The 25,037-nt window shown below is 43.8% G+C and overlaps 1 protein-coding gene across 1 annotated transcript; it reads left to right on the top strand.

Moving 5' to 3' along the window:
* The first annotated feature begins 80 nt into the window (after positions 1-80).
* LOC117940923 (retinal guanylyl cyclase 2-like) lies at positions 81-24,577 on the top strand. Its single transcript, XM_034866048.1, has 24 exons — positions 81-177; positions 4,703-4,952; positions 5,035-5,265; positions 6,981-7,136; positions 8,359-8,501; positions 8,737-8,892; positions 9,622-9,771; positions 10,724-10,943; positions 11,177-11,252; positions 11,477-11,561; positions 11,855-11,971; positions 12,254-12,337; positions 13,542-13,718; positions 15,720-15,873; positions 16,066-16,209; positions 16,555-16,703; positions 17,861-18,024; positions 18,554-18,677; positions 18,762-18,830; positions 21,152-21,326; positions 21,576-21,674; positions 21,769-21,854; positions 23,621-23,706; positions 23,792-24,577. The coding sequence occupies exons 2-24, from the start codon at positions 4,712-4,714 to the stop codon at positions 23,874-23,876; spliced, it is 3,171 nt and encodes a 1,056-aa protein (XP_034721939.1). The 5' UTR covers positions 81-177; positions 4,703-4,711; the 3' UTR covers positions 23,877-24,577.
* The last annotated feature ends 460 nt before the right edge of the window (positions 24,578-25,037 follow it).

Here is a 25,037-nt window from a genome sequence, read left to right as displayed (position 1 = left end):
CTCTCTCTCTCTCTCTCTCTCTCTCTGTCTCTCTCTCTCTCTCTCTCTGTCTCTCTCTGTCTCTCTCTCTCTCTCTCTTGCTTGTTCGTCCTACCAGCTCTTTCTGCAGCACGGTGTTCGTTTCGGTGTTTTTCTTTAATCGACTGAAACAGTTTTTTGATGAATCTGTGAGACGAGGTAACACTGTGTGTGTGTGTGTGGTTTTAAATTAGCTTAGATGAGTCCAATAGAAAAGATTTCTGGTCAGATGTTAGTTAGTTTGATATTTATTTGAATATCTCCAGGTTATTATTTGTTTATTACAATATCTCCAGGTTATTATTTGTTTATTTGAATATCTCCAGGTTATTGTTTGTTTATTTTGATACCTCCAGGTTCTTTTTTGTTTATTTTAATATCTCCAGGTTAATGTTTATTTTAATATTTCCAGGTTATTGTTTGGTGTTCTCTCATCTCTGATGATCAAAACGGTAACTCAAACAAATGATGTTCAGAAGATTATGGACAGAGAATATAACAGAAAGCTAATATAGCTAAATATATATACACAGTATATATTTATATAGTGTGCTACAGTGATTGGATTAAATGTGTGAGCCAACCGGTCCTTAAAGGGACAGTAACCTCCATACGCCTTCTCACTCAGCCTCTCCTCACTGGAAAATACTTTAGGTTTTTTATGGAAGTTGATGATGGTGACCAGCCAGACCATCACCAGATGTTGGGTCTGGGTCCCCATCGGCTGGGCTCGGTCTGAGAGGGGGACAAACAGATTCCCTCTGCACCCAATAGGACAGCGCTCCAACCAATCAGAGCATTAAGAATGATGTCATAGATTAATTCCTAGTCTTCCTTTTTAAGAATTATGTCATATATTAACTCCTAGTCTTCCTTTAAAGAATGATGTCATATATTAACTCCAATAGTGTGTTCCAAATCGCACACTTCTCTTAGTGCACTAACGGAAGTGCACTTCGTACACTACGTACTTACTTGCATAGTGCGTAAGATTTGACTGGAGAGTGTTGTCTCAAATCGCGCACTTCTTGATGTACTTACCGGAAATGACGATCACAACAGCTCATTCCTCCTCCTTCTTCTTCTGTGAAATTGTGATTTGCACCCAGAAAGAGAGCATTCCCGCCACCTACTGTCGCCCGCGAAAAATACACTTCTACTTTGTTCATAAGATGAATGTGATTCTGTTTATTGTTGCTTCTATCTGCCCTCTTTTTTTTGCAAAAATGAGAGGATTGCGACGCCGCCGTCGTATCATCCGCCTGCTTTTAGCAGAAAATATACCGGTATGTTGATGTTCATACTTTTGCTCTTAAATAATTTTAAAAAAACACCAAAAACTAGCCATTATGAGTTATTTCAGCAAAATTGGAGTACTTAAAATTATGTCCAACGGACGTGTTAACTTCAAGAATAAATGTTTTATTACTAGCCTATCATTGTAATAATAACTAATTCAGTTTTTTCTACTTGTTATACTGATGTATTTGCTTTGAGCTGCTGTAGTACAGCTATTTGCCCTGTGTGGATTTCACATTTTAGAAGCTGGAACTAGTTACTAATTACTAATTACTCCCTCCCTGTCTCTCCTCTCCTCTCTCTCCGTCACCTCCCTCTCTCTCCTGTCATCCCTCTCCCTTATTTCTTTTAAATGCCGTTCCTCTCTCTCCACTGCCTCACGATGTCGCCTCTCCTCTCTCTCATCTCTTGTTTCCTCTCTCTCCACTGCCTCCCGATGCCGCCTTTCCTCTCTCATCTCTTGCTTCCTCTCTCTCCACTGCCTCCCAATGCCGCCTCTCCTCTCTCTCTCTTGCCTTTTCCTCCATATTCACCATGTCCCTCTCAAAACTGTCATCCTTTTCTTGGAGGTCTTTGAGGGCCTGTGCGACATCCACCCTCCTCTGTTTCGGAGTGGATGTCGCACAGGCCGTGGTAAGGTCCCTCTCTGGGGTCACCACTGAGGGCGGCTCGACAACCGCCACGTCCTGGCAAGATGAGGCAATGAGGACAGGCGGCGTAACTGACGGCCTGCCCCCAATTGCCTCATCCATCAGAGGATACCACTTCCAGGACGCCGCGGTTGCCTCACCCCCCTCAGTGCTGACCCCAGTTCTGGGGCACTTCAGATCCTACAGCTAACAGAAAACACTCCAGTTTAATTTCAAACGTCAACTACTAACTTGAATGTTCCCAGACATGGGGCTTTTAAGTGGGGCCCCAAGTCTTTCTTTTAAGAATGATGTCATAGATTAACTCCTAGTCTTCCTTTTAAGAATTAAGTCATATATTAACTCCTAGTCTTTCTTTTAAGAATGTCATACATTAACTCCTAGTCTTTCTTTTAAGAATGATGTCATAGATTAACTCCTAGTCTTCCTTTTAAGAATTAAGTCATATATTAACTCCTAGTCTTTCTTTTAAGAATGATTTCATAGATTAACTCCTAGTCTTCCTTTTTAAGAATGATGTCATAGATTAACTCCTAGTCTTCCTTTTAAGAATGTCATGTATTAACTCCAAGTCTTTCTTTTAAGAATGATGTCATAGATTAACTCCTAGTCTTCCTTTTTAAGAATGATGTCATAGTTTAACTCCTAGTCTTCCTTTTTAAGAATGATGTCATAGATTAACTCCAAGTCTTCCTTTTAAAAATGATGTCATAGATTAAGTCTTCCTTTTAAAGAATTATGTCAGATATTAACTCCTAGGAACACACTGTGGTACCACACCCTGTCCTGGAACACACTGTGGTACCACACCCTGTCCAGGAACACACTCTGGTACCACACCCTGTCCAGGAACACACTCTGGTACCACACCCTGTCCTGGAACACACTGTGGTACCACACCCTGTCCTGGAACACACTGTGGTACCATACCCTGTCCTGGAACACACTGTGGTACCACACCCTGTCCTGGAACACACTGTGGTACCACACCCTGTCCTGGAACACACTGTGGTACCATACCATTTTGAGCATTATTTTTTTAACAGTATTTTACTGCAGAAAGTAATGTGTTATAAAAATGGGGGGGAAGGCAATTAACAATGGAAGGGAGACAGACCATCATAATACTTTAAAATGTAGGTCTTTCCTACAGAGATACGAAGTCAAGGTGTCAGTGAGACAGTGTTCTTCACCATCAAAGGCTCTGACAGGAAGAGGTCTGGCAGACCCAACAGAGTTGGAAGACAAGTTTCTGAGAGTCAAAGCTTGAGTGATAGGACAAGACAACAGCTTCAAGCTCAGGTTCATAGTGGTCATTATAAGTCAGTTTCACCTGTAAGGAGAAGACTTGGAGCTGCAGGTTTGATAGGTCCAGTTTCAGAAAGAAAGACATTGCTAAGACGTCAGATTACGAAAAAAGAGGCGTGACTGGGCCAAGAAACACTAGATTACTGAAGACTTGAAGGTGTTATGGACTGATGAATTAAAGAATTAAAGTCTTCGGTTCATCACGCAGGATGTTTATACTTTGTTGAGTAGGCGAAAGGATGGTTCCTCAGTGTGTGACTACCTTACCCTGAGCCCGTCAACTGTCAAATATGGAGGGGGGAGCCTGAAGGTCTGGGGCTGTTTTACTGGATCCAGGGTTGGTACCCTATGCTACTACACCATGCAGTACCCTGTGGTACTACGCCACGCAGTACCCTCTGGTACTACATCATGCAGTACCCAGTTGTACTACATCATGCATTACCCAGTGGTACTATGCCATGCAGTACCCTGTGGTACTACGTCATGCAGTACCCTCTGGTACTACATCATGCAGTACCCAGTTGTACTACATCATGCAGTACCCTGTGGTACTACACCCTGCAGTACCCTCTGGTACTACGCCATGCAGTATCCTGTGGTACTACGCCCTGCAGTACCCTCTGGTACTACATCATGCAGTACCCAGTTGTACTACATCATGCAGTACCCTGTGGTACTACACCCTGCAGTACCCTCTGGCACTACGCCATGCAGTATCCTGTGGTACTACATCATGCAGTACCCTGTGGTACCACGCCATGCAGTAACCTCTGGTACTATGCCATACAGTACCATGTGGCACGCCTCGTTGGTCAGGGGTAGGCCTACATTATATATATTATATAATGTAGGCCCTATATATATATAGGGGTATTAGGGTAAATCTATATTCTAGATAATAACTCTACACATTAGCCCAAGCTTTGCCAGACCTACATTATGAAAAGAAAAGATGATCATCTGTAATAATCTATATTCTAGATAATGACCCAACACTTTAGCCCAAGCTAAGTACCTTAGGAGGTTTGGATAATCTTAAAACCACGAGCGGCGCAGTCCCCTGACTAACGGTGGTCTGGGATGGACTGGACAGAAACTGGAAGCAAAGCAACCTGACCCACATGTACTGCATGGGAAGTACTTCTGAAGAATATTCGATTCCCAACTAGTGTGTTCAGCTGTTGTATCTGCCAAAGGGGGAAAACAAGAAAACATTTTGGTTAATACATTTTTAACTTTATTTATTTTATTTGTTCTATTCTTTCATTTCAGAGTACAATAAGACATTGAACTACATAACTTTCAATAAAAACCTGGAAAATTGGGGTGTTCTAAAACGTATGAGCGGTAGTGTGTATATATTATAATGTAGTCAGTATTTATAAATATAAATTTACATAAACAAATTTCCTGTTCTTTTTCAGGTTTCCAGGATGCAGCTTCCAAGGTGGTTGCCAGGGTCCTGTCTGTTGTTGCTATGCGTCTCAGAGGTCTGGACAGCAACCTTTAAATTGGCTCTGATTGGCCCGTGGTCATGTGACCCCATGTTCACCCGGGCGATGCCGACGGCAGCGGCAAACCTGGCGTTGTCACGGTTACGTAGCGACATGGGAATGAGCCGAGGATACTGGTACGACGTCAAACTGCTGGACGAGAGCTGCTCCGCCTCCAAAGGTTTGTCAGCCAATCAGTGGACATATATGTATGTATATAATTAAAGACCTTTAGATTATCTTCTTCTCTGTTTTTATTACAGCGCTGACAGATCTTGGCGACATGGAGGGTTACGGCCACGCCTACATTGGACCCTTTAATCCCGCCCTCTGCCACGCTGCCTCCCTATTGGCTCAGCACTGGGAGGCGGGCCTTGCCTCGCCAGGCTGTCTGGATGCTGATTGGCCGAACCTGCCGCCCATCACGCCGCCCAGCAGGGTGCTGTTCACCGTGCTGCGGTTCTTCCGCTGGGCGCACGTTGCTGTCATCACCGGTGGGATAACGTTGAATATGTTGATAACCAGATGTGTTGTATATAAATATATATATGTTATCTCAGGGGTTTTCTCTGGTTAATCCTAAATACAGAAGCTAACCCTACCCAACTTTAGGATTCTTATCTCATGTGTTATCTCAGGTCGTAATTAATGTGTTATCTCGGGTCTTATCTCAGGTGTTATCTCAGGTGTTATCTCAGGTCGTAATTAAGGTGTTATCTCAGGTCGTAATTAAGGTGTTATCTCAGGTGTTATCTCAGGTCTAAATTAAGGTGTTTTCTCAGGTCTTAATTAACGTGTTATCTCAGTTCTTATTTAACGCGTTATCTCAGGTTTTAATTAAGGTGTTATCTTAGGTGTTATCTCAGGTCTTAATTAACGTGTTATCTCAGGTCTTAATTAAGGTGTTATCTCAGGTGTTAGCTCAGGTCTTAATTAAGGTGTTATCTTAGGTATTATCTCAGGTCTTAATTAAGGTGTTATCTCAGGTGTTATCTCAGGTCTTATCTCTGGTCTTAACCCTGGGGGCCCTGAGGCCATTTTTACAGTTTATTTTCCGTCTGGATTTATTTTATAAAAAGCTTGTAAAACATCAACCCTGTGGTCTACAGTCAAGATATGAACATCATTTTTTTTAGGACAAACTGGGTTATTAGAATATTTGGGTTGCAGTGAGGTCACTTGCATTTAAAAAATGGTTGTAGGGCCTTAAAGATAAATAAATAAATAAAACGGAACAAGAATCTTCCAGATATGTATTGATATCACAGACAGATTATTAATTAATAAGCCATTTTCTTTTCTAAAACTCTTCTCATATGTCTTGGGAGTCACACTGTGAAGAAATAATCATTATAACTTATACAGTTAACAAAATACATGCATTTTTTCACAGAAAGTCAAGACGCTTTTGCTCTCATGACATTTAGTTATGCCAATAATAACATAATAATGTCATATTTATTAATATTACACCCACAACAATGCTATACAAGCAAATGTGTGTCTAAATAGTGCACAATTTGACCTTTCATAGAATCTATAGGCCTTTTTGTCCCCTCTGGCCTTCCATACATGAGGGGGGACTTTATCTCCCATAAATGGGCATGTACTTCCTGAAAAGAGAAGAAAAGAAAAAAATACAGGAGAGAGAGAGAGACGAAGAGCAAAGGTGCCAGCGCCACAAATCAGCCAAAACGCGATGAATTATGGACATAGAGTGGATCAATCTTGGATATAACAGTGTGGATTTAAAGCCCAAAGAGGCTGAAGTTCCAGGCTGGATAGAAAATCCCCTGTAGAGGCTAGAAAGACACGGAAAAGACCGCCGTAATCGCGGAAGCGTCAGGATTTAAACGCAACCGGAGGTAAGCCAATCGCTTGTATCGTTCAAAAGTTATTAAACTATGAATCAGAGGTGCTTTTTTTACTCATCGGCGAGTGTCTCGGGCTCAGAGGGTTAATTAAGGTGTTATCTCAGGTCTTATCTCAGGTGTATCTCAGGTCTTATCTCTGGTCTTAATTAAGGTGTCACTCAGGTCTTATCTCAGGTGTTATCTCAGGTCTTATCCCTGGTCTTATCTCTGGTTGGGAGATCCTAAATACCTTTAAACCCAACATTGTGGACAAGACTGTAAAGACGCCAATGAAGTCTGCCATCACATTAATGATGTTTGATAAAGTTTCTGTCTTTCTTTACGTTGGACATCAGCTCCATCCGACCTATGGGAGAGCACTGGACAGGAAGTAGCCTCGGCGCTCCGAGCTCTGGGCCTGCCGATTGGTCCGGTGGTTACCATGGAAACAGAGAACAAGGGCGGACCTCGGGAGGCACTCAGAAAGATCAGAGAAGCCGACAAAGTCAAAGGTCAGAGCTGTTTGTTCAACAGATCAGATTAGATGAACATCTTCATACACAGATACATTATGTATCTGCACATGATCACTTGGTTTAGAAAACCCCAAAGTCCAGTTCAGACCAAAGATTAGAGATGAAACCATTTCAGAATGTGCGCCCTTGCAAGGTTTCTGCGTCTCAGATGGACTCAAACCAGCCTCTGATCGAGGTTTAAGAGGCTGGTTTTAATACGTAAGAGACGTCTCCTGTTCAACAGCCAATAGAAACGTCAGCTGGTGGAGTCTCCAGAGGCTGGTTTTAATACGTAAGAGACGTCTCTTGTTCAACAGCCAATAAAGAAGTCAGCTGGTGGAGTCTCCAGAGGCTGGTTTTAATACGTAAGAGACGTTTCTTGTTCAACAGCCGATAAAGAAGTCAGCTGGTGGAGTCTCCAGAGGCTGGTTTTAGGATGTAAGAGGGGTCTCCTGTTTTATTTGAAACCACAATGCTAATCCTTCCAAGCTAACATTAAGTTAAGTGACTCTCCTTACACTGGATTTATTAATATACATAATATAAGAAGAAGTATTATGATATGGAAACCCTCCTTTTCCTTTTAACGTAGTACCTGAATCATACGTCTGGCATCTGTAGCAAACTGCTGGAGCATCTGTTGGAAATACAGAGAGAAATTAGGAAATGTCCGTCCTAAAGTGGCGCTTGCGTTGATGATCTTTCCAACGAATAGCAATGTAAATGTAAATGTGCTGTATTTATATAGCACTTTTCCAGTCTTAACAAATGCTCAAAGCGCTTTTACATCTACAGGAAACATTCACCATTCACACACATTCATACACTGTGGCCGGGGCTGCTGTACAAGGTGCCACCTGCTCATCAGATACACACTCACACACATCTACACACCTGCTCATCAGATAAACATTCACACACATTCACACTCCGATGCACAGCACCGGGGGCAACTCGGGGTTCAGTGTCTTGCCCAAGGACACTTTGACAATGACTGCAGCGGCGGGGATCGAACCACCAACCTTTTGATTGGCAGGCAACCGCTCTACCACTGCGCCACAGCAGCACTGAATGCGGTTCCCATCTGTGATAGAAGAGAGTCATTTCCATGGCAACACTGCTGGTAGTTACTCGTTGCAACTCTTTGGTCTGAACCGGACATTACTGGTCATAGAGGACATAGAACTGCAGATAACCACTTTCTAATTTCCCTTTGCAGTGGTGATTATGTGCATGAGCTCCGTCCTGATCGGTGGACAGGATCAGGAAGAGCTCCTATTGGCTGCTCTGGACATGGGGATGGTTTCCGACGGATACATCTTTATTCCGTACGATGCCCTGCTGTACGCCATGCCGTACCAGGTAATACCATGCCGTACCAGGTAATTCCAGGCCGTACCAGGTAATACCATCATGAACCAGGTAATGCCATGCCGTACCAGGTAATACCAGGTAATACCATGCCGTACCATGCCGTACCAGATAATACCATCACGTACCAGGTAATACCAGGTTTCTCTTAAGGAGAAACTTTAGATAAGTATCTGATTACTCATGTCTGAGTAAAGTTCCCTGTTTCCCTCCTTTGTCCAATCAGGACACAGTATTTCCTCAGCTGACGAATAACACGAAGCTTCGCCGCGCCTACAGCTCCGTGCTGACCGTTACCATGGCGTCGGACCAGAGTTTCTTCGAAGCTTTTCGCCAGGCTCAAATAACCCGAGAGATTCGCTCTGCTGTGGCTGCAACTGAGGTTTATACACAAAAAATAACTACACAACTATTACTACTCAACTACACAACACATGCTACACAACTACACCTACAAAAGCTACACAACTACTACTACACAACTACTGTTACACGACTACACAACACATAATACACAACACAAAATAACCAGAGAGATTCGCTCTGCTGAGGCTGCAACTGAGGTTAATACACAACAAATACTACACCACTACTACTAGACAGCTACACAACACATGCTACATAACTATTATACAACAAATACTACACAATTACACAACTACACATGCTACAAAACGACCACCACACAACTACACAACTACTACACAGCAAAAACAACACAACTATACGTGCTTTACATCCCGGATATTGGGTTCTAACCCTAATCTAACCCTAATCCTGGGTGTTGTAATTTAACCCTGATCCAACCCTAATCCCAGGATTGTTTTTTAGCCCTAATCTAACCCTAATCCTGGGTGTTGTATTTTAACCCTAATCCAACCCTAATCCCAGGTATTGGTTTTAACCCTAATCTAACCCTAATCCCGGGTGTTGTATTTTAACCCTATTCCAACCCTAATCCCCAGTATTGGTTTGAACCCTAATCTAACCCTAATCCCGGGTGTTGTATTTTAACCCTATTCCAACCCTAATCCCCAGTATTGGTTGGTTGGCTAATCTAACTCTAATCCCGTTTTTTTTTTGTGTATAACGTGATTACTTCTGTCTGAAGGTGTCTCCGGTCTTTGGGACCATCTTCAACATGGTGTACTTCGTTGCTAAGGCGGTGGAGGAGCGTCGGCAGGCAGGGGGGGGGCACTGGGTGACAGGTGATCAGCTCGTCCAATCAAATGGAGGCTTTGATTTCCAGGGCTTTAATCAGGTCAGAAACCTTTAACCTTTTTAAACATGTTTTTATTATAATGTGTCGATAACAGTGGTGTAGTCTACGTGGTGCACAGTTATACGCAATGTACCAACTGGTCCACCACACACTGCAGGAGCTCCTCCTCCTCAGGTCCACAACACCCTGCGGGAGCTCCTCCTCAAGTCCACAACACCCTGCAGGAGCTCCTCCTCCTCCTCCTCAGTCCCACAACACCCTGAAGGAGCTCCTCCTTCTCCGCAGGTCCACAACACCCTGAAAGAGCTCCTCCTCCTTCTCAGGTCCACAACACCCTGCAGGAGCTCCTCCTTCTCCTCAGGTCCACAACACCCCAAGGAGCTTGGGGATGCGTGGTTCCAGGATGCGTGGCTGGGGATGTGTGGCTGGGGACGCGTTGTTTGGGGATACGTGGCTCCGGGACGCATGGCTCTGGGATGCGTGGCTCCGGGACGCGTGGCTCGGGGACGCGTGGCATGAGGCGCGTGGCTGGGGCCGCGTGGCTCGGGGAAGCGCGGCTCTAGGACGCGTGGCAGGGGACGCGTGGCAGGAAACGCGTGGCAGGAAACGCGTGGCAGGAGACACGTGGCACGGGGACGCTTGGCGCGGGGACGCGTGGCTGGGGACGCGGTGCTGGGGACGCGTGGCAGGAGGCTCGTGGCTGGGGACGCGTGGCTCTGGGAAGCGTGGCTCCAGGACGCCTGGCAGGGGACGCGTGGCTCCAGGACGCAGTGCTCTGAAATGGACGAGTGGGAAGCTGGAAGCATGAATCCCAGTATCCTCAGCACCCAGACTACACCACTAGTCTTGTATATAATACTTTTCTCCGCCAGTATTATTATTTCATGTATGTTAGTTCATTATTATTATTCAGTATTATTATTTAATTAATATTATTACCACTTACCACCTTGATCATATCTGCCACTCTCTTCTTCTGTGGTTTCTCTAGGAGCTGTATGGAGGTAGAGATGGGCGTGGCCTGCAGGCCAGGTATGTGGTGTTGGATAGTAACGGCGACCGCTTCGTGCCGACACACACGCTCTCTCCGACGCACACGGACAGGACGGTCGAGGGTATGAGACCACTGAGTCACTCCTTCATCTTCCCTGGAGGAAAACCCCCCACGGCCAGCTTCTGTTGGTTCAATCCAGAGGAGGCCTGCAGCAGTGGTGCGTTCCCTGACCTACAGGGGGGGGCATTCACTTACCTACAGGGAGCAGGGTGGGGTGGGGGGGTGCATTCACTAACCTAAAGGGAGGAGGGGAGGAGGTTGCGGTGCATTCACTGACCTACAGGGGGGAGGGAGGGTTGTGGGCCACAGCCCAAGGTAAACAGCTCCCCCTGCTGTTGGTCACAATAATGTCATCCTAGTGTATTTTCTCAGTTTAGTTTTTCTCTGCAGGTTTGGGCTCTGGGACCATGTTCTTCATCTTTCTGGTGCTCTGCACCGGAATTGGATCTTTCATCTACTGGTTCAGGTGACGGTGACACACACACACACACACACAGACACACAGACACACACACACACACACACACACAAACACACAGACACACACAGACACACACACACACACACAGACACACACACACACACACACACAAACACACAGACACACACAGACACACACACACACACACACACACACACACACACAGACACACACACAGACACACACTCATTATAATAATCTGCATTCAGGACTTACAGGAGAAGAGCGAACACAACCAAACTGGTTCTGACTCTGGACGACATCGTCTTCATCGACACTCAAGTCAGCAAGAAGGTCAGAAACTGTTTCCTTAAGGTTCTCATTACCATTACAGTACTCAGAGAACACATGTTGTTTTCTTGCTGTTTTGACACAGTTTTTATGTTTTTTGGGTTCTTGTGTCCGACCCGGTGCCAGAGACCTGATCCAAACAGGATCTGCAGGGTCAGCTCTGATCCAGAATAGAAATCTCCAGAATTTAGCGGCCTGTTCTTTTCTTAGAAGATGATGTGATGAACTGATGATTTTAGTCTTTGGTAGCTGGAGACGTTTTGTCGTTGATGACGTTGCGGTTGGGGTTTTTGTAGAAACTGAACGATGAGTCGATCATGAGGAGTCTTCTGGAAGTAAATACTCCGATGCGCTCGATCGCTCGGAGTTACATCCTGACGACACCGGAGAGCTCCAATATTGGAATCCTGGAGGTACACCTGCCTGTCTGTCTGTCTGTCTGTCTGTCAGCCTGTCTGTCTGTCTGTCTGCTTGTCGGTCCGTCGGTCTGTCAGTCTGTATGTCTGTCTTCTGCTTGCTTTTCTGTCTGTCTGTCAGTCTGTATGTCTGTCTTCTGCTTGCTTTTCTGTCTGTCTGTCGGTCCGTCAGTCTGTATGTCTGTGTCTGCTTGCCTATCTGTCTGCCTGTCTGTCTACCTGTCTCTCTGTCTGCTTGACTTACTGACGGTGTGCTCTGATTGGTTGTGTTGTTGCCAGGGAGACTGGGTTTGGCTGAAGAAGATCCCCGTTGGAAAGAAGATAACAGCTGTGAATCAAAACACTCGGAGTCTTTTCAGCCATGTACGAAGTTCATTCACTTTACATAAAACATTAAAAACTGTGACAATTATATTCTGTTAGGAAATAAAAGCATAATAAACATAATATACTTCCTAAGTTACTGTGTAAGACATCAAATTGCTTCATATACTGTTGATTGTATATGGATTAATATTCTGACAAATTCATTATATATATATATATATATATATATATATATATAGTAAATAAATATAGAAATAGTACAGGCCAAAAGTTTGGAACCACCTTCTCATCGAATGCGTTTCCTTTATTTTCATGACTATTTCTATTGTAGATTATCACTGAAGCATCAGAACTATGAATGAACACATGTGGAATTATGGACTTAACAACAAAGTGAAATAACTGAAACATGAGAATAACTTCCTCTGAGTCCCCAGCCTCAGAAATCACAAGTTACAGCAGCTCAGATCAGAGAGCAGATGATAGAAAAACTTGTAAGAGGAGACTGGATCAGGCCTTCATGGTCCAATAGCAGATAGGAAACCACGGCTAAGAAGAGGAAACAAGCCTAGGAAACCACGGCTAAGGAGAGGAAACAAGTCTTTGCTGGTGACACTGTTGGGGATTTATTCCAAATTGAAGGCATCCTGAACAGGCATGGCTACCACAGCATCCTGCAGCGGCATGCCATCCCATCCGGTTTGCGTTTAGTTGGACCATCATTTATTTTCAACAGGACAATGACCCCAAACACCCCCCCAGGCTGTGTAAGGGCTATTTGACCAAGAAGGAGAGTGATGGAGTGCTGCTCCTCCACAGTCCCTGGACCTGAACCCAATCCAGATGGTTTGGGGAGATGTGGACCGCAGAGTGAAGGCAAAGGGCCGACAGGTGCTGAGCAATCTGGGAACTCTTTCAAGACTGCTGGGAAACCAGTTCAGGTGACAACCTCTTGAAGCTCATCAAGAGAATGCCAAGAGTGTGCAAAGTAGTAGTCAGAGCAAAGAGAGGGGGGTACTTTGAAGAAACTAGAATATAAGACATGTTTTCAGTTATTTCTACTTTGTTGATAAGTCCATAATTTCACATGTGTTCATTCATAGTTCTGATGCTTCAGTGATAATCTACAATGGAAATAGTCCTGAAGATAAAGGAAACTCATTGGATGAGAAGGTGGGTCCAAACTTTTGGCCTTCACTAAATTGACAGTGAAGTAAGTATGTGTCCCATTATATTGCAGCTGAGGGAGATGCGACACGAGAACACCAACCTCTACGTGGGCATGTTCCTGGACTCTGGGATTTTTGCTCTGGTGGTGGAGCACTGTCCTCGGGGGAGTCTGGCAGACCTGCTGGCCGACGGGGACATGAGACTGGACTGGATGTTCAAGTCCTCGCTGCTGATGGACCTCATCAAGGTACTACTAATACTACTACTGCTACAACTACTGCTACTACTGCTAATACTACTACTCCTACTGCTACCCGTTTTTTGTGTTTTAATGTCTCTCATTGAACCCTGTGGTTCAAACAGTTTTATGTCTGAGTTCAGTGATCTTTTGTCCTTTATTACTACATTGGAGAAAGTTGTTATGGTTGATGACTTTCCGATTCATGTGGATGAGATACAGTGAGAAAAATAAGTATTTGATCACCCTGCTATTTTGCAAGTTCTCCCACTTAGAAATCATGGAGGGTCTAAAATTGTCCTCGTAGGTGCATGTCCATTGTGAGAGACATAATCTAAAAAACATCCAGAAATCACAATGTGTGATTTTTTAACTATTTATTTGTATGACACAGCTGCAAGTAAGTATTTGAACACCTGTATATCAGCTAGAATTCTTACCCTCAAAGACCTGTTAGTCTGCCTTCATAATGTCCCTCAAAGACCTGTTAGTCTGCCTTCAAAATGTCCCCCCCACTCCATTTATTATCCTACATTAGATGCACCTGTTTGAGGACGTTAGCTGCATAAAGACACCTGTCCCCCCCATACAATCAGTAAGAATCCAACTACTGACATGGCCAAGACCAAAGAGCTGCTCAAAGACACTAGAGACTAATTTCTCCTCCTCCACAAGGCTGGACAGGGCCACGGGGACATGTCCAAGCAGCTTGGTGAAAAAAGTTCCACTGTTGGAGCAATAATTAGACAATGGAAGAAACTAAACATGACTGTCCATCTCCCTCGGACTAGGGCTCCATGCAAGATCTCACCTTGTGGGGTCTCAATGATCCTAAGAAAGGTGAGAAAACAGCCCAGAACTAAACAAGAGGAGCTGGTCCAGGACCTGAAAAGAGCTGGGACCACCGTTTCCAAGGTTACTGTTGGTAATGCACTAAGACGTCATGGTTTGAAATCATGGGGGAACAACCTCCTTCCCTCAGTTAGAGCATTGAAGATGGGTCGAGGCTGGGTCTTCCAACATGACAATGACCTGAAGACCACAGCCAGGATAACCAAGGGGGGCTCTGTAAGAAGCAGATCAAGGTTCTGGCGTGGCCTAGCCAGTCTCCAGAACTAAACCTAATAGAGAATCTTTGGAGTTAGCTCAAACTCCGTGTTTCTCAGCGACAGCCCTGAAACCTGACTGATCTAGAGAAGATCTGTGTGGAGGGGGGGCCAAAATCCCTTCTGCAGGGTGTCAGACCTGGTGAAGGACTACAGGAAACGTTGGAAACAAAGGCTGCTGGACCAAATATTAACATGGATCTTCTCAGGTATTTAAATACTTATTATCAGCTGTATCATACAAATAAATAGTTAAAAAATCATACATTGTGATTTCTGTTTTTTGTTTTGAGATTATGTCTCTCACAGTGGACATGCACCTACGAGGACATCAGACCCTCCATGATTTTTAATTTGGAGAACTTGCAAAATAGCAGGGTGTTCAAATACTTATTTTCCTCACTGTATTTGGTACCTTTGCTGCAGATTTGATTTGGATCTTGTTTTTTTACCCTTGGTCTTAATCTTGACTCCATGACTGGATATTATTCAGGCGTTTATTTTAAATTTACATCCCAGTCTTTTTTGACCACACTGCAGGGATGTCTTCTAATGCAGATATTAAATGTCAGGTCCACTCCTTCATTTAAAACTAATAACCCTAACTGCAATATGTGTTGTAGTGGGCAAGCCACCAAGCTTCATGTTCAGCATATCTACCCCAAAGAACTCTAATGTGAACACAGGAGACGAGGATATCTTCCAGCAAGCATAAATCCAAAATCCTTTTTGACGCCGTCATCATCCTGCTCCTCCTGAAGTGCTGGTGTTTAAGAAGGACTTTCTCTATTTGAAAGAGTTTTAATGTGAGCGTCAAAGGTTGGGACATCTGTCCGTCACACAGGAGCTCCCTGTCTGACCTTCTCTGTTCTTTATGAAAAATAAAAGCCCTTCTGTGTTTCAGGGGATGAAGTACCTCCATCTACGAGGGTTGAGTCACGGCCGTCTAAAATCCACAAACTGTTTAGTCGATGGACGTTTCGTTCTCAAGATTACAGACTATGGACTACCCATGATCCTTCACTCTGAGAACATCATCCTTCCCGAGGACCCGCAAGGTGAAATTGATAAATTCAAAAGTCAAATGAGTTGAAAAACTAAGATATGAAGCTAAAGGTTTGTTTCTGCTGCTGAAACATATGGAAAAAGAAAAATGTCAAATATGTATAGACTGTGCCTGTCTGTCTGTCTGCCAATCTGTCTGTCTCACTCTCTCCACCTGTCTGTGTCTCCACCTGTCCGAATCTCAGAGCTGCTGTGGACGGCTCCGGAGCTCTTGAGGAATCCGGTCCGAGGAGGTTCATTTTCTGGAGACGTTTTCAGTTTCTCCATCATCATCCAGGAAGTGATCTCACGAACACTTCCTTACGCCATGATGGACATGCCTGCACAAGGTGAGACATGCCTGTCTGTCTGTCTGTCTGCACGCCTGTCTGCCTATCCGTCTGTCTAGCCTATCTGTCTCTACTCCTGTCCATCTGTCTAACCTATCTGTCTCTACACCTGTCCATCTGTCTAACCTATCTGTCTCTACTCCTGTCCATCTGTCTAACCTATCTGTCTCTACACCTGTCCATCTGTCTAACCTATCTGTCTCGCTGTTTGCCTGCCTGTCCGTCTGTCTAACTTATATGTCTCTCTACCTGTCTGTCTCTCTAGCTGCCTGTCTGCCTGCCTGTCCATCTGTCTAACCTATCTGTCTCTCCACCTGTCTCTCTCTCTCTCTCCTTGTTTCTCAGAGATCGTGGAGCATCTGAAGAACCCCCCCCCTCTCTGCAGACCCATAGTCTCTGAGGACGAAGCTCCGGCTGAGTGTCTCAGTCTGATGAACGAGTGTTGGAGCGAAGATCCGAGTCAGAGGCCGGGCTTTGACCACATCTTCAAACAGGTGAGACGCCTTCTTTTAACCAGATGAGACGCCATCTTTTAACCAGGTGAGACACAATCTTTTAACCCTCTGAGACCGAGAGACTCGCCCACAAGAAAAAACAGCACCTCTGATTCATAGTTTAATCATTTAACAACCATAAAACATAGAAACTCACCAAAAGCTAAGTTGTTAGCGGTTATGGAAGTTGCTTCCGGGTCTTTTCAGCCTCTACAGGTTATTTTCTATCCAGCCTGGAACTTCCAGCCTTTTTCGGGGTCGTTGAGCATTAAATCCAAAGCGTTACATCCAAGATTGATCCACTTTATGTCCATAATTCATCGCGTTTTGGCTCATTTCTGCCGCCAGCTGCTCTATCTCTCCTTTGTCTGTGTTTACGGAAGAAAAGGTAGCAGCCTGCCCATAAATGCGAGACAACGTCAGCCAAAGAGTATGGAGTCCTAAAACGGTCAAACTTCCCAGTCAAACTAGTCTCATATGCGATCAAAGATGCTATAGCAAAACAAGATAGATATCTACCATTTTATAGAGGAAATGGCCCCACTGGTTTGAGATTTGGCACATATTTATATTATATATTATATATTTGGGCTTTTTTTGAAGAAATGTAAATGGAATGCGGGACCTAGCGGCATAAATGAGCAAAAACGCGATGAATTATGGACATAATGTGGATAAATAAATGGATGTAACGCTTTGGATTTAATGCTCAACAACCCCGAAAAAGGCACAAATTCCAGGCTGGATAGAAAATCACCTGTAGAGGCTAGACGTACCCGGAAGAGACCTCCGTGACTGCTAACTCATTACGTTTTAGCTTCAACTTTCGGTGAGTTTCTATCTTTTATGGTTTTTGCTTGTGGGCGAGTCTCTCGGTCACAGAGGGTGCAAACAGGTGAGATGCTGTCTTTTAACCAGGTGAGACAGCAGCGTCTGATGAGGGCTTTATCTCTAATTTCGCTCCTGTGTTTCCCGTGTTTTGTCCCGTTATCTCTCATTTTTCTCCTGTGTCCTGTGTTTTGTCCCGTGATTATATTGCATTTGTCTCATGCGTGTCCTGTGTTTTGTCCCGTTATTATCTCTCATTTCTCCCCTGTGACATGTGTCTTGTCCTGTTCTTACCAGATTTGTCTTCTCTGTGTCCCCCCTGTTTGCAGTTTCGGGGCATTAACAAAGGGAAGAGGGCGAACATCATTGACTCAATGCTGAGGATGTTGGAGCAGTACAGTTCCAACCTGGAGGACCTTATCAGAGAACGCACTGACGAACTGGAGATTGAGAGACAAAAGACCGATAAGCTGATCGGACAGCTGCTGCCAAAGTATGACACTCTCACTATGATTTCAAACTGCATTTTAACAAATATTCCACTTCTACTAACCCTAACCCCCAGACAGACAGACAGGTAACACAGAGCTCACAGCTTCACCAGTTCAAACAGACAGACAGACAGACAGGAAATACAGAGCTCACAGTCACCTGTTCAGACAGCCTTTGATATCATTTACATTAGTTTGACTTCATCTTTGTCCTTGATGTCCATCCAGAAATTTGAGATCTCTTCAGTACCTAAGTATTTCAATGATAGTTGTCTGAAAATCCATCAGGAGCTGTTCAGTCATTGTTAACTCTTGGATGGAAACCCTAACCCTGGGATAGAAACCTTAACCCTGGGATGGAAACCCTAACCCTAACTCTGGGATGGAAACCCTAACCCTGGGATGGAAACCCTAATCCAGGGATGGAAACCCTAACCCTGGGATAGTAACCCTAACCCTGGGATGGAAACTCTTGGGATGGAAACCCTAACCCTGGGATGGAATGTGAGTGTGTGTGTGTGTGTGTTTCAGGTCCGTGGCTCAGGCTCTGAAGAAAGGGAAGCCGGTCCAGCCTGAACATTATTCTGACTGCACTCTTTACTTCAGCGACATCGTCGGATTTACGACCATCTCATTTCTCAGTGAACCCATCGAGGTAGGAACTGTTCAAACACCTGGTGATCATCTGTCTGCTCACATCACTGACACTTGGTGTGTGTGTGTGTGTGTGGGTGAGTAGGTGGTCGACCTGCTGAACGATCTCTACACGATGTTTGATGCCATCATTGCGCGTCACGACGTCTACAAGGTAAAAACTTAGATGAAGATTCATAATGACTTTGAATTTAACTTTGATTCATAATGTTTTGACTTGAGGGTATGGGTCTTCCAAACAACAATAAACCAAAAACCAATAATAACTACAGTTGTAAAACTGTATAAATACCCCATTGGTGTCACAGTTGGTATTTTAATTTGTTGTATTAGATATTGTGAAGTACTTTGTGATTCACTTACTTACAAGTTCTATTGTCAGATTAGAAAATGAAATCTTAAAGCCAATGTTGCAAGTTAACCACCACTGTTGATTATTGGGTACAAAAAGCACTCAAGATATGTATATTGTTTTTAAAAATGTCTCCAAATAGTTTTAAAAGTTAGTTTTTGGTCATTTTTGGTGTTCACGGTTTTATGGAGTCAATTCGGCAATGACGTCACTCGAGTGAGTTAAGTCTCAGCCTGGCACTAGAACTATGGTGACTGACTGGGATGAGGAAGAGGAGGAAAGGCCAGCAGCCAAATAATTACCAACCTGCCAGATGTGAGAGGGCAAATGAGGAATTGTCAAGATTGTGGGGAAGTCTCATCATTTATCTCCTTTATTTATCTCCTTCATTTATCTCCTTTATTTGTCTCCTTTATTTAGCAACGCAGCAGTGCATACAATGACTTTACTTTTTACTGTCAGTGAATAGCAGCGAGTGAACGTCAGCGTTTTCTTTCCATCTAGTGACAGGGATCATGTTGTTAGTTCAGATAAGTACTGGTACACTTATCTAGATTTAGGAATAGAAGGCATCCCCGAGTGTTAATTCTAAGTGTTTACCTCATCCTCCGGTAAAAACGTGTCGCTGTTTGGCCGGTGCGTGTGTGTGTGGCGGCGAAGCTGCGGTGGAGAGCGGGTGCTGTAGGCGAGTGAGAGGGTGGAGAGCGGGTGCTGTAGGGGAGTGAGAGGGTGGAGAGCGGGTGCTGTAGGGGAGTGAGTGGGTGGAGAGCGGGTGCTTTAGGCGAGCTAGCCTCCGGTCGCGAAGCTCATACCGCGCACACTCGGGCTACTCTTCATTTATTTTTAATGTCATGAATGAAAATAATGTCCAGGATCTCCGGGAATAGAAACGATATGCGTGTCTCTATTTCAAACATCACTGCAGGTTGATTGTGGGCGACAACGCTGTCGTGGATAGCTTACCGAAACTCTACTGCCGAAGTTGCTACACAACGTTAGCTATATCCGCTAGCATCCGTACAGGCTAACTATAGCCAGTTAGCTTTGAGTGTAACGTAACAAAAACCCACCCATCTCGTAGGAGCGATGCTTACTATTCCGTTAATTACAATTATAGTACAAAAGGTGCAATAATGCCACATGTATGATGTTGACAACATGGACGCATATATAGGCAACACCAAAGGCAGTTGTAATATTTACTTAGCAGGTTAGGCTAACGCTGTTGTGCTAACGTCCGGAGGCGTAGCGTTAGCTAGCTCTAAACTTGTGAAAAGCCGAACAACATCCCACGTCTAAGCTGTGTTTCACTTTTAGATCTTTGAGTTCTTGGTTACGTCCGTCTTTGAAAAATCGGCCCGCCTAACACGGAAAAATTGTACCAACTTTCCTACCTAGCTAGCTAACCTATAGCTAGCTAGCTCGCTAGCTATACCGGTATGCTAGCTATAGCTATCTATCTCTCTCTCTCTAAATATATCTATCAATACTGTCTGTCTATCTATATGTCTAGCTATATATATATATAGGCTATCTATGTATATGTATGTATTATCTATAATCTGCTGCTGAACACTCTTTCTTACACTGTTGTCTTCTATCTCTCGTAACTCTCAATGGTCTCTCTAAGCTGGCTGGCCTATCGTCTCCCTTGCGTGACGTCATGCAATGCATTGTGTGTGAAAAGCAAACCACTGTAAAATATGACCTACATTTTCGTGTTATTTTATATTTTTGATACTTTTCAATATCATATACAGTGGATAACAGTTCAAATGTTTATTACCAACAATCAATAAGTGCAAATTTGTTGGAAAATTAAACCTGCAACATGGACTTTAAATCCCTCGAAGGTAGCATTAGCAGAACGCTCCACCTCATTAGCTGTCACTCAGAAAAACAGAAATGGGAGTGCATCCGTGGGACCGTTTCTAAACTGTGCAGACATTATAATTTCTCTTTATTTTGTCAGCTGACACCGCTGCGCTGTTGGCCCCTTACGTTGTAGCTTTTGTATTTGTCTTGGGACTTTTTTGTCTCATGTTGTTTGACCAGACCATCTGAGGACCAACACAGTCAGTGTGAGTACAGATTGACAGACTGAAACTGTGCTGTGTTTGCAGGTAGAAACAATAGGAGACGCCTACATGGTGGCTTCAGGTGTTCCCAATAGAAATGGGAATCGGCACGCAGGAGAAGTGGCCAACATGTCTCTGGAACTGCTTCACTCAATCGGAGAATTTAAGATCAAACACATGCCGGAGATCAAAGTCAAGATACGCATCGGACTGCACTCAGGTACACACACACACACACACACACACACACACACACACACAAAATACTATCGGAAATACTATAATTAGTATAATCCTTTTGTCTGTGAAGGTATCCAGGTTTTCTAGTTAAACAACAAAGGTTTCAGTAGCTTATGTGAGCATCACTTCTCTCAGTCTCTCTCGCTAAGCTTCTCAAGTTTTAAAGTCAAATATCTTCTTCGGCAGATTGATATTACCTGTCTCTCTCTATCTGTCTTTCTGTCTGCAGGTCCAGTGGTGGCAGGTGTTGTCGGTCTTACCATGCCCAGGTATTGTCTGTTTGGAGACACAGTAACCACGGCCTCACTCATGGAATCCTCTGGACTGCGTAAGTAGAAAATCAAAAGTCTGTAATTTATTCTGAAATATAGATCTTCTGTGGGTGTTAACCCTAACCTTAATAAGTAATGTTGATCCTCCAGCCTACAGGATCCACATCAGTCTGAGCACAGTGAAGGTCCTGACCAGCCTCAAAGCAGGCTACCACATAGAGACCAGAAAGGCCCAGGTAACTTCCATCCTGGACATTACACCGGGGTTAGGGGTAGGGTGATTTGTGATTCTGAGCTACAATCTGCTGTCCCTGGTGGCAACAGTCCGAAAAGTCCAAACATGAGGGATTGTCCGGTGGCCTCTGGCACATTAAATGCCACTTTTCCATCATGTACACTGACCTTAATTATTACTTATTTTGTAATTAGGAAGCATCAGCCCTTGTTATTATTTTGTACGTATTTATTGAGTCCTTCTGTGTAAGGTTTATCAAGATATTCTGCAATGATGGTTAATGTGTGTATTACTGCAGGGAGTTTTATGACATGGTTTGTCTGTTTTGCCAGAGGCAGGTCTAAACACTGAACATCTTTAGTCTTGCTAATGCGCATTTTAACCCTCTGAGCCTGGGCCTTAAAGACAAATAAATAAATAAAACGGAACATGAATCTTCCAGCTATGTATTGATATCACAGACAAATAAGTAATGAATAAGCCATTTTCCTTTCTACTCACTCAATCACTTCTTATATGTCTTGGGAGTCACACTGTGAAGAAATAATCATTATAACTTATACAGTTGACAAAATACATACATTTTTTCAAAGAAAGTCAAGACGCTTTTGCTCTCATGACATTTACTTGCCAATTATAACATAATGTCATATTTATTGATATTACACCCACAGCAATGCTACACAAGCAAATGCGTGTCAAATATGTGCGCCTCTTGGCCTTTCATACAGCCAATTGGCCTTTTTGTCCCCTCTGGCCTTCCATACAAGATGGGTGACGTTATCGCCCACGTATGGGTATACTGGGGCCTGTATTTCCTGAAAACAGACACAGAGGAGAGACGGAGCAGCGAGCTAACGGCTGAAATGAGCCAAAACGCGATGAATTATGGACATAAAGTGGATCAATCTTGGATGAAATGTGATTTAAGTATTCATATCACATTGTCACCTGTGACCTCGGAGTGACACTGGCTAAGGTGTTAAGTTCCAGCGTCTTCGCCTAGCTTATAACGTTTTCATCTTTTCACTAGCTGAAATTGTATACTATTGATTATACGAATACAAGCTTGCCGCCTGTAGCCTTGCGATGAAGGTCAGTGTTGCAGATTTTTTTCTCACTACTAGGGCTGGGGCCAGCTGTCCCTCTTCAGTCAAACGTTTCTCCCAGCAGCAGCACACTTAACCAGTTAGATTCCACTTTAGGCCAGGGGTACAGGCTTCAGTTTACTCCATTTACTTACTGATCTAGAACAGATGTGGCAGGCTTCACCCAGTTTTGGATCTGAGGGGATTAAAGAATTTTGGAAAGTGTTGCCGTTCCACATGTTGCACAGCAGATGTCCACAAATTTGAAGGGTACTTATTTCATGTTCCTATTGGGGCTTCTCTGTGCCTTTCCACAGTTACCTATGATCTTGCCTATGCTTCTCAGAGTGCTTCATCAAGGCCATATTTTTCTTCTGGTGCCTCCGTTCTTGCCAACCAGGACTTGGTTCTCACTGCCTCATAGACTCTGCTGAGTTGTGAGATTATCTCCATGAACAGATATCATGAGTTCATCCTGAGATTATCTCCATGAACACATATCATGATTTGCTCCTGAGATTACTTCCATAAACAGATAAATTCATCATGGGATTATCTTCAGAAACGGACAAATTCATTCTGAGATTATCTCCATGAACAGATATGAGTTCATCCTGAGATTATCTCCATGAACAGATATCATGAGGTCATCCCGAGATTGATTGAACTGTTTGTGCAGGTGAAAGGAACCGTGGACACGTATTGGCTGATGGGGAGAGACGGCTTCAATAGTCCCCTTCCTGTTCCTCCAGACCTCACCGGAGGGTGACAACACACATATCTACACACACACATCTACAAAACACAAGTTATTGTTATTTTAATAATAACTATGCTCCCTGTCTCTTAGGTCGGGTCATGGGATCAGTCTGGACGAGGTTCCAGTTGAAAGAAGACAAAAGTTTCTTGACCGACAGAAGATGATAAAGAAATGATTGCATGCATGCATTCACGTGCCCTGGCACACACACACACACACACACACACACACACACACACACACACACACACACACACACAAATACACACCAAAACCTTTTAATGCTGCCGTGGCTGGCACGGTGCAGTGCATTCTGGGAAACACTCTTGACTATTAGCACCTGTGAGACTGTTAAAGAATGAATGTCGTCAGATTCTGCTGTAGTTATTAGTTTTTAATAATCATTAATAATTCCACAGACTGACTGTGACTGTAAATAATGTTATTGAGTTTGTAGTTTCAGGGTTGACCGTCGTCAACCGACTCGGCTACGCGGCCCTGCTCGGGAGGGGGTTAGGCCAGGGTTTCAAACAGCTGGGGCCGGAAAGGGGAGGTCACAGGTCCCGCACACTTTAAAAATCAACAAGAATAAAGACCATGTGTCACTTTACTTTACGCTGGGTTTGCACAGCAGAGTTTAAAGGGTTGGTGTGGGACTTTTAATAATAATTCACATCTGGTACATTCAAGCCAATTTAGAAAACGCTAAGCAAGGCCATCAGCTCCATACAACTCTCTCTGCATGTAGCCATTCACTGAGATGTACAGTATATGTGTGGTAAGTTTGGGCAAGCCAGGTAAGTTGAATGAATATGCATAAAGAAGCCAAGAAAAGATAGAAAAATGTCCAAAAGGCATCAAATGACAATTGAGACATTCGTATTAAATGTCACTAAAAGTTAAACTTAATTTACACTTTATAAAATTTGGGCCTCTGCAGAGTTAATACCTTGTACTCCCCACCATCCCAGCCTGGAAACGTTTCTTGTATCCAGCCAAGAGACTTTAATTCTTGTTTGAGGTATCTTCGCCCTTTCTTCTTCCAGTAGTCTTCCAGTTCTTTGAGGTTTCTACTACTTTAAGCTATATCCATAGATTTACATTATGTTGAAGTCAGGAGATTGTGAAGGCCTTGGCAAAACCAGTTTACGCCTCTTCATGTAATCCAGCGTGGATTTTGAGGTGTGTTTAGGATCATAATCCATTTGTAGAAGCCATCCTCTCTTTAATGTCAGCTTTTTCACAGATGGCATCAAGTTAGCATCCAAAATTTGCTGAAATTTTATTGAATCCATTTTTCCTTCTACTCGTGAAATTCCCCCTGTGCCACTGGCTG

The sequence above is a fragment of the Etheostoma cragini genome, unplaced genomic scaffold, assembly GCF_013103735.1.
Source record: "Etheostoma cragini isolate CJK2018 unplaced genomic scaffold, CSU_Ecrag_1.0 ScbMSFa_3753, whole genome shotgun sequence".
Taxonomy (NCBI): domain Eukaryota; kingdom Metazoa; phylum Chordata; class Actinopteri; order Perciformes; family Percidae; genus Etheostoma; species Etheostoma cragini.
The sequence above is the reverse complement of the archived record's forward strand: the minus strand, read 5'-3'. Positions and strand labels throughout refer to the sequence as shown.

What these genes read in the sequence shown, in the direction of transcription:
- LOC117940923 (XM_034866048.1), top strand. Translation starts at nt 4,712, where the DNA reads ATGCAGCTTCCAAGGTGGTTGCCAGGGTCCTGTCTGTTGTTGCTATGC. An exon ending in ACACTCAAGTCAGCAAGAAG is followed by an intron (nt 11,562 to 11,854) that starts GTCAGAAACTGT and finishes GGGTTTTTGTAG; the next exon opens with AAACTGAACGATGAGTCGAT. An exon ending in CCTTCCCGAGGACCCGCAAG is followed by an intron (nt 15,874 to 16,065) that starts GTGAAATTGATA and finishes TCCGAATCTCAG; the next exon opens with AGCTGCTGTGGACGGCTCCG.